The sequence below is a fragment of the Drosophila navojoa genome, chromosome 3, assembly GCF_054131105.1.
Source record: "Drosophila navojoa isolate 15081-1374.11 chromosome 3, UAZ_NAV_1.0, whole genome shotgun sequence".
Taxonomy (NCBI): Eukaryota; Metazoa; Arthropoda; class Insecta; order Diptera; family Drosophilidae; genus Drosophila; species Drosophila navojoa.
The window spans coordinates 281,331-291,590 of NC_142891.1; the positions used below are offsets into that span (position 1 = coordinate 281,331).

At 45.5% G+C, this 10,260-nt stretch overlaps 1 protein-coding gene across 1 annotated transcript; it reads left to right on the plus strand.

The window, feature by feature from the left end:
- The first annotated feature begins 172 nt into the window (after positions 1–172).
- bdl (borderless) lies at positions 173–7,032 on the plus strand. The gene is made up of 6 exons (XM_089258011.1): positions 173–871; positions 4,248–4,755; positions 4,823–5,232; positions 5,469–5,697; positions 5,781–5,987; positions 6,244–7,032. The coding sequence occupies exons 1-6, from the start codon at positions 575–577 to the stop codon at positions 6,813–6,815; spliced, it is 2,223 nt and encodes a 740-aa protein (XP_089114137.1). The 5' UTR covers positions 173–574; the 3' UTR covers positions 6,816–7,032.
- Positions 7,033–10,260: the final 3,228 nt, after the last annotated feature.

Sequence of the window (10,260 nt, forward strand, 5' to 3'; positions counted from 1 at the left end):
TGTGTGTGTGTATGTGTGTAGCGCCAACAGTGGCTCAGTTGTAAATGTGAGCACATACGTAGATGGGTATATATGTATATGTGTGTATGTGTATATGTGTGTAGGTATGTTGACAAAATCATCGTCGCGCGTAACAGAACAGAATGCTCTGCCTTCTGATCGCGCTTTGTTTTGTTTTCCTATTTGTTCAGTTTCAGTCGAGCTTCTCCAGTCGTCGCGTTCAGTTGACGAGAGCGCAGAGCCCTTGTCTAAATTCCGACTTATTGCGCAGATTAAGCGCCGCGCGGATCACATTACGAGCAGACGAGCTGCCATAATACATAATACGTTGTGCTTGAGTGAAGAGTGACGAGTGACGAGGGAAGAGTGAAGCGTGCAGAGTGAAGAGTGAAGAGTGAAGGAACGGCGTGCGTAGACTCAATTGACCTGTTTTCTGTTCAACTGCGTTTCAATTAGACAGCGCCAAGGAAATGCTGTGGCTTGGCAGCAGAAAGCCATGCCGCCACTAGTTGTTAGCCAGTGCAGAGTGCGAAGCTAAGCTACCCCTAATACAAATATACGTGTGTTCTGCAAAATGCCAAAGGAGAACAAGGAAATACGATCGGGCCTCGTGGCCGAGGCGGAGGCGGAGGCGGAGGCGAACTGCCATGGGATGTCGACTGTCAATGTCGTAAGAGGAGGTAAGCAGCTGCTGCTGCTGCTGTTACTGCTGCTGGCGCTCTTAATGAACACATCCTGTGTGGCGTGCGCGCGCGATCATCGTAAACAAACAAATCTGGAGGCCAAAGTCGGCTCGCATGTTGTTTTCAATTGCTATATAGATTTCCCATACGACTCGCCCATACCTTACATTGTCCACTGGAGCAAAGACGTAAGTTGAGCAGGTTGAACAGGTTGTAAGCGCGATTTTTCTTGCACTGCATATATCGCTCATAGGAACAGTTAGCCAGCATTCACACTCACCGTTGTACGTGTTTTTTGTATCGCTTACGATCCCTCGCATCGGCTGCCACACGCCAGTCCACACGCATTTAAAATTAAATTGTCGAAATTATTAATTTATCATACACCACACACTCACACACACCCACACACATCGCTTCGCGCTCGTGGGTGGTCTCCATGGGCGGCTGGAGAGTGGCGTGGGATGCTATTCGCATGGTTAGCCTTAATTGCAACGGCTGGGCGGTTCGCAGCGAAACTCTGCAACAGTGCAACAAAGCAACGGGGCTCTCACATTCATTAAAAAGGGACTTTATGGCTGGCCGATGAGTGTGCACGACCTTAAATGCACATGCGAACGGGATGAACGGAGCAGAGGACCCCAGTCGTGCGTCCGTCCGTTAGTCCGCGGGTCCGTTCGTCTGTCCGTCCGCCTGCACATGCACACTCGATGCGATGTAACGTATCTGTATTAAATTGAAATTTAATTTACGCGCCGCGCTTTAAATAATTCCATTCCTTCAAAGTGTGAACGTGAAGTGTGACATCAAAGAGGAGCGCAACAAAAACAGCATCAGGCGAACTGCGAACTGCGAACTGAATGCTGCAAACTGCAAACTGTTGAAATAAATTTCAATTGCATTCAATCGAATTGAATGGTTGGCATTTTGTTGACAACTGTGAGTAATGCAATTAAATTCAATTGCGAATTATTTGCAGGAACGCACGCTTGTATTTAAATCAAGTAAATTACTATTCAGTTCACACTAACGCCCAGCCCCAACCCCCAACCAATGCTAGGGAATCGTATTGCCTGCGCCTCTCTGCTGTCTGCCGTCTGCTTTATCCGTCGTCTGTCCTCTGTCGTTCGTCGTCATCTGTCTGCCGCCTCTCGCAAAATGTTTTTAACTATTTGGATGCTTGCTTAATTTGCTGGCACTTTTCACACAGGCAAACACACACAAGCACACACATGCACACATACACATACAGAGTTCAGTCTGGCTTTGTTTTTTCACTCTTTTATTGTATTGTATTAATGCAGAAAATTCCACTCGGTCAACGGGTCATGATGTCATTTTGATAGATTCACTTTAATTGCTCTCGCATCTTTTTTCCGCTCTCGCGCTTCGGGCAAGCGCCACAGTTTGCCAAATATCAGATGAACTAATTAAGTCAGGCCAGCCATTTGGTAAACTAGAAACGTTAGGCCATATCCGCGCTTCAGCTGATTCTGTTTACTCTTTGCTTCAAGGCCGACTGTGACACCTTTGTCCGATTGTTTGGGTTTTAATACTATATTTCGTTTTGAGTTGTGGAAACAATTTAATTTATGAATAGAAAATGTGATAAAATATGGGCTGATTTTTTTAGTACTTTCAATCAGGAAATACGAAGAAGATGGCGTGGCAGACCTCATAAAGTCTATTTATAGTCTGGATCACAACGAGCTGAGCTGAGCCAGCCTTCTGCGTGTGTCTATATGATTTGTCATAGGCCATTGGTATGACAGACATTTGATTATGAACAAGCCACATCAGCCTAGTCGGGCACATCCCGGTCCCCTATAGTAGAACTGAATGATCCATTTATTTCATATCACCTAGGCTGCTTTATATTGTTTGGTCTAGTTCGGTTCATAGTTAGGGACTGAAATTTCGGATTCGTCTGGCGTCAGACGAACGTAGAAAGTTATCTAAGACCTGAGGCCTTGTTGTTGTTGTGGCTGCTCATATGCATAATGCCAGTTATGATTCTTTTTGGGCAGCCTCTGCGCCCATCTGTGCTGCCCACAGTGATTGAACGATAAAAACAACATATTTATGCAAATGCCCATGTGTGTGTGTGTGTGTGTGTGTGCAATCAAAAACTACTCTTCACGGCCATTGCGAATTTTCGCGCACGTAGACGAGCGGCAAAAAAATTACCGGATAAATCAAGTTACGTTTGTAATTTGTTAGATAATGTTGATAAATGTGCGCTGAGGCAGCAGATGGCGACGCCAGTTGACACACACCCACACACACACACACACACTCAGACACACACAGCTGGGTGTACTTGGACTCCCTCTCGGGTGGCTTCAAGTAGAGACCGAAAATGATGCAACGCGCAGCCCTGTCTCCCAGTGACAATCTGGCGGCTAAGCGCTGACTGACATTGATGCGCCATCCGGAATCCGGATTCCTCTGCGAATTCAATTAAAGGCATATAGTCGACAAATAATGTCAATAGATCGCGAGCAGCGCGCAATTGGAGCTATCAAATTGCATCGGGCCTGACACTTGCTGCGGTCGCCAGCTATCAATAACCAACCGACAGGCAACCAAATCCCCAGCATGCGGTTTATTAGTCGATAACTGGCCTGCGCACCTCTCACATGTCCACCCATTCGACTGCCCGCACAAACAATGCAGGCGTAAAATGTAATAAAAAGAATATTGCTTCGATTGAAAGCGGGACGCAGGGCAGGGCCCAGCTTTGCAGCATTTTAATAATTTTAATTTAGCTTCGCTCCTGGCGCGTGTTTGCCCAGCGCCTATCCAAACAGCATCCGCCGTTTTTTCGCCCAACCAATTAATTTCGATCTGGTCACAATATATATTTCACAAATATTGACAAATCTATTCAACTTTAATTAAAACGAAATGCGAAATTTTGGTATTCAGTTACAATTTTTCAAATTCAATTTAGCTGCAAATCGAGAGGCTTCAATTGGATTCAAAATAATTCAGTTAAATGTCAGAAAATTAACAAATTATAATTATGCAATGATAATAATTACATCATGCTTAAGGATATGCAATTGCTATGCTTTTGCTTTTGCTTTTGCTTTTGCTTTGGTTTTGCCTTTGCTTTGTCAGTCTCTGCCTCAGCGAAGGGCGCTGCCAGCTGTGCGCGCAGCGGGTGTTTGCGAAAATTATAATGCTGTATGAATGCTCAGATATTGTTCTATATGTGCTACGTAAACAATCACACACACACACACTCGCACATACATCACAAACTGTTACATTGTCAGGGCTGCCACTGCGTTCAATTATGTGCTGCGTGGGTGCGGATATCTGTCCACATATATGCATGTGTGTGCGTGTGTGTGTGTGTGTGTGTATGTGGGTGCTTGTGTTGTTGGCCATACATGATTTATAGCGGGAATTGTAATTGTAATTTTATCATCAAATCGAATCATAATGATTGCCGAATTGCATTGCATTTCATATACAAAGATTGAATCACGCCCAGACACACACACGAATTCCCCACAGTAGTCATTCACTTCTTTCATCTCTGTTCGTCCCTCGCAGAACAAGAAGATCTTCACTTGGTACGAGAATGAGACATCCACAAATGAACTTTTTAATGGGCGACTGCACCTGGTCAGCCAGACAGGTGAATTCGGCAGGGCCTCGATCAATCTGACTGCCATTCGCGAGTCTGACCAGGGCTGGTACCACTGCCAGATCATCTTCCCCAATCGCTCGCCCAGCGTGCGCAACAACGGCACGCGCTATCACCTGGCCGTGCAGGGCGGCTCCCTGATCAAAATTCCGCCCGTGAACCAGACCATTATGGAGGGCCAGACGGCCTTCTTCCACTGCGTGATGAAGTATCCGGACAGCTCGCAGGCCTCCTGGTACAAGGATGGCGTCCTGCTGCAGGAGGTGCAGGACCTGGTCCGCCGCTCCTTCATGGGACCCGACGGCAGCCTCAGCATCGACCCGACCATGATGAGCGACCTGGGCGAGTACGAGTGCAAGGTGCGAAGCAACGAAGGCGAACTGCAAACGGCCAAGGCCTTTCTCAACATTCAATGTGAGTAATCCAAGATCTGGTCAGATCAAAAATCTCTCTAACTGCTCCGCTCCTCCACTGGGGACAGATAAGGCCAAGGTGATTTATGCACCGCCCGAGGTTTACCTGCCCTACGGCCAGCCGGCCGTGCTCGACTGCCACTTCCGTGCGAATCCGCCGCTGAAGAACCTACGCTGGGAAAAGGACGGCCTGCTATTCGACTCGTACAACGTGCCCGGGGTGTTCTACAAGATGAACGGCAGCCTGTTCTTCTCCAAGGTGAACGAGAACTATGCTGGCAGCTACACCTGCACGCCCTACAACGACCTCGGCACAGACGGGCCCTCGCCCATCATTAGCGTAATTGTGCTGCGCCCACCCATATTCAGCGTGACACCGAAGGCGATTTACATACAGAAGCTGGGCGAGACGGCCGAGCTGCCCTGCGAAGCCATCGACCGGGACGGAAACAATCGCCCCACCATTGTGTGGAGTCGGGTAAGTTCGAGTCCGCGTCGGACTCTCCATCCCCCTGCCTGTCCGTCCCCTTTCTGCTCAACCACCTGGCCGGCCTTGCTGCAGTTCTGCTTGATTGCATTTTGAAATATGCATGCTCCACGCACACATTGTGGAGTGTGGACCAATTCAGCGTTTCGCATTCGCAGTCGCATTCATTTTCTGATTTTAACTAATTTAACACGCACACACACATACACACACACACACACACACAGAAAGATGGCCAGGCGCTGCCAGTGGAGCGGCACAGCTTTAGCGGCGGCAATTTGACCATCACGAACCTGGTCGAGACGGACCGGGGCATATATGAGTGCTCGGCGACCAATGAAGCTGCTACAATAACTGCCGAGGCCGAATTAATGATAGAGAACACGGCGCCACGCCCACCCTACAACCTGACGGCGAACAGCACGGAGACCTGCATTACCATACGCTGGCAGCCAGGTGAGCAGCATTAGCTCGAGCAGCTGCCCGAGCAATAGCTCCACATGCCCTGCATACTCTACACTTTTCCCACTTCATTATAGGGTATCTGCGACCCAATCTTGAGTACACCGTCTGGTATCGCCTCAGCGATGCGCCGGAATGGCGCACGCTGCGCGTCCTCGAAAAGACCCAGATGGAGGCCACCGTGCAGCACCTGCTCCCTGGACGAGAATACGAATTCATGGTACTTAGCCAGGACAAATATGGCGATGGCATGTTTAGTAAACCGTTCCGTTTCCAAACGCAACGTAAGTCAAATTTATCTCAGTAAATTTATTTTTTTGGGGTAGAATTTATTGGAGATGGGGGCCAGAAGTAAGGGAGAAAAAGAGAATAAGTAATTCTTACTGCACATTAACTTTGACTTGCTCGCCTTATGGGCAGCGCTCGACAAACTCACCCACGGCCAAAAAGAGTGGAACGCTTTGCAAGTGTGACAGGATGCTATATGCTACTATATGACTTACGTATAAATTCAACTCGAAAAATATTATTTTGCTCCAGCATCGCCGCATGGATCAGAGTTAGATGCGCAGCAACTGCAGCACCAACAGAGTCGCCAATCCACCATTGGGGGATTGGGTGCACCCTGGAACCTGAGTGTGCTGAGCACCCCTCAGGGTTGGCTGCTGCACTGGGAGCATCCGACAGTGGGGCTTGAAACGCTGCGCCACTATTCCGTGCGCTGGTGGAAGGAACCGGAACATTTCCTCATCGGCACCGCTGAGACCTTCGACAACTTCTATCAGCTGCGGTATCTAAAGGAAGACGTCTCCTTCAAGATTCAAGTGCTCGCGGTTGGGGCTGAGAACCAAGAAGTCCCGAGTCCCGAGCTGTTTCTCGAAGTGCCGTCGCAGCGCAAGGTGCGGGCTCTCATAATTGGCAGCTCGGTGGGCATTATATTTCTACTCTGCGCTCTGTGCGCTTTTTTATACGTGAAACGTAGCTGCCTCTTCCACCTATTTGCCCGGGGCAATGCCAACGAAGGTGCCAGCTGCGACGAGGACACAGCCGAGAGTGGCGACTGCGACAGCGACCAAGAGCGAGACAGCAACAAAATACGAACCGCCTCCTGAGAGATGCAGATCACGTGGATCTTCCAGCAGGGCAGCAGAAAGTCAAAGCAACACTTGAGCCAAGACGACGATGGAGTCGATGGAGACGATGGGGACGATGGGGAGAAGGAGAATAGATTGTAGAATAACACTTTTGCCGATGATTTATAATACTGATTTATAATTTATTTCTAGTTTCTAATTGTAAAAATAAAATCTACTAATTCCTTAATGTAAAGCTGAACTTTTGCGCATCAGATAGTAAACTCGGATTTTGAATTGCCCGCCTTATGGGCAGCACTTTGAAGTGGGTATCCCATAGTGCTGTCTCTTTCACACATACAACTCATAAAGGCGCGCGATACGCTGAATTAAGTCAAGTGACAGAAAACGATGGCGATATAGGCAAAATGTAATGGCCGAAAGCTTTCAGAAAAAAGCTTTGGCCATTTGAATGCATTGAAAGCTTGAACGTATCTAAGAGTTTTTCATTGCGTTGATTTTCGAACGGATTAACCCAAGTTATGTGTATGTAATATTCAGAACTATTTTAATAAATACTGACATTTTATAATATTGTTTCTAATAATCCTCATTTGTGAATAATACTTTATATATCTATAGTATAAGTGTATATTTTATATACATTTCCATTATCATCACGTTCATCTTTGCTCCAATTAACTGTAACTTTCGGAATAATTGGTATTATATATGTACGCACGTGTTTATGTGTTTATGGCTACAAACTACAGGTTTTGATATATATAATATTCCCCATTTCTCTTTTATTGACTCTCAATACGCATTCATTGTTTATATGTAGTCTCAATTCACATTTATCAGCTCTGGATAACATGGGTAGACATGCTATCAACTCATCGTTCTTTGTTGTATATAATGAGATGCTATTTGAGAGCTCTCGTTCAGTTTCAGTTGCAGATTCGGTTTCGGATTATTTAACTTCAATAACTCATATGCAACCGAATAAGTTTTAAGGCGTGAAAAAACAACTTAATACTAATTAGTCAATTCCAGATATTGGATACCAAGTACATTGAGGCTTGTTAAAAAAACTTAGCAATATTTTTTTTATTAATTGCTGCCATTATGGTGGGCGTCTCCAGCTCACGCCCAAGTGCCGCAAAGAAGGAAAAACACCTGGTTGCACCGGCGAGTGGCAATGCAACCAATTGGGCTTTATTGCCGCATGGACCAAATGCCGTGCACTCAAAGCTATTTGGCTTGATCCGCTGAAGCTGCTGCGGCTGCTGCTGAAACTATTAAGGTTCAATTCATTTAACCCACTTAACCGCCAAATGTTTTGCACTCGCGATGCTTTGATGCCGTTATCCAATTCAATCCGACTCTGCCACGCATCGAATATCGAGATATGCATATTGTTTTCAAGGGAAAGTCGCATGATATATGTACATATACTGATATCGTATTTCAGTTTCTGAAAACACCCAGGCCTGAAGTCACTCTCTCTGCTGGCCCTCCCTCTGAATTCAATTGCGGAAAATTTCCAATCGGAAGTACTACGATACTCATTTGGCTTTTAAGCCACTCACAAACGGAATAACGGAATATTTGTATGCAGTTAGAATATTGGAATTTTGCCATATGCAAAGAAATGCAAGGTAATGGGCTATATTACGTAAGGTTACGATAAGCCTCTCTTTCGGCTGAAGGAAGGGATGTCGCGCAACAGCTAGAGCAAATTTTAATTGATAAGAATTAGAGCTGAGCGGCGGTTTCATTTACATTCAACCGATTTTATAAGCGTGAGCGTGAGTGTGTTGTGAGTATGCAAGGACATATGTATGTATGTAGGTACATACGCATTGTTATTGCTTATGTATGAGTGTGTTACATGCTTGCTCACTCCGAACTTTGGCCGCTGAATCCGAGAGTTAGAATGATATACATACATATGTATTTATGTACATATGTGTTGCTTTGTGATCGTTATAAATGAGTGCGAGTGTACTCAGACGAATTGCTCATGCGATTACTCCGCCGCAAATCAGAATTGTTTTTGTTTTGGATTTTTATTCATGTCGATCGAGACGTGCTTTGTTTTCTGTCAACCTAACGGGCATTAGGCAGTTCAAAGATCGCTATGAAATGTCAGACAGGGCAATATCAATATTTCAGTGAAATTGCTATGCATTTACGAGGCTAGATTCATCACTTCGACCTACGAAGAGTGTATATGAATATGAATTAGTTACGAATATGTAATTGTGTTCATATTAAAATCGAGAATTTCTCAGACTAGCACGTGCAATATCGTATCCGCTTAAAGTTTGCTGCAATTGAAGCCGCTGCAAGTGCGGCTGACGCATAGCCAAGCAAAAGACGCATCTAGACAAAGAAGAAACCAGTTTTAAGTGCAGCTGCACTCGACCCAAGTGCAGCATGGGAGACGTTTGTTTTCTGTTATGATCAGCTGTTAGCAGTCAGCTGAAACACATACACGCACACACGTCCACATGGTGAAGTGAGACATGCGCAGACTGCAGCAGACCATTTTGGCACGCACATAAAGCCTGCGTGTGTGTGTGTGTGTGTGTGTGTGTGTGTGTGTGTGACACAGGGGCAGAGGCGGTTACAGCGTGGCAAGCAATTATGACGACGCAGTAGCAGCGCAGCAGCAGCAGAAGCTGAACCATTCTATGGAGCAAGAGCTGCGACCACGCGCTCTTGCTCTCTCTCGTTCATTCTTTCTCTCCCGCCATTGACGAAACATACGTGTCGTGTTTTCGTCGTACTTGCTGCTCCCCCACATGTTCAATACTGACACACACACATACGCATGCACACATATCCGATACACATAGCTATCTGTTGAAGAGAGGTTGGGAGCAGTGCTGCCAACTTTTTACCAGAATAAAAAGCTGTTTTTAGATGGAAGAAACGGAAAAAAAAGCTGAAAATTTTTACAAAAAAGCCTAAAAAAAAGCGGTTATTATGGTTTGATTGTTTTTTTTTTTTTTTTTTTTTAATTTACAAGATTTTTAACATGCTATCTAATTCTTCGCGACTAGCATCGGTTTCAGAATCGTACGACCTGTTAGTACCTATCATGCGAAGATAATTTGAAGGAACTTTGTATTCATAGCAGCATTTGCCCAGTCTTCGCAAACCATATCTGTGTGTTATATTAAATAAAAAAGTAATATATATATCGGTATCATCTTTTCACTCTCAATAAAATATTACCTTATGCTAAGAATACTGTTTATTGTGCTTAGGCTCATCGAGTTCCTTAACTTGGACTTTACCAAGTTAAGCTGGCTAAATACGCGTTCCACCTCCGCGTTGGACCATGGTAATGAAAACATTTGCAGGGCAACAGCTGCCAAGTCAAGGAATCGGCGGTTGCCGCCAGAATCCTTGTAATTGGAGACTTCATTCCAAAATTCGGAGCTGTCATTAACGTTTTCCCACTTAACTAGAT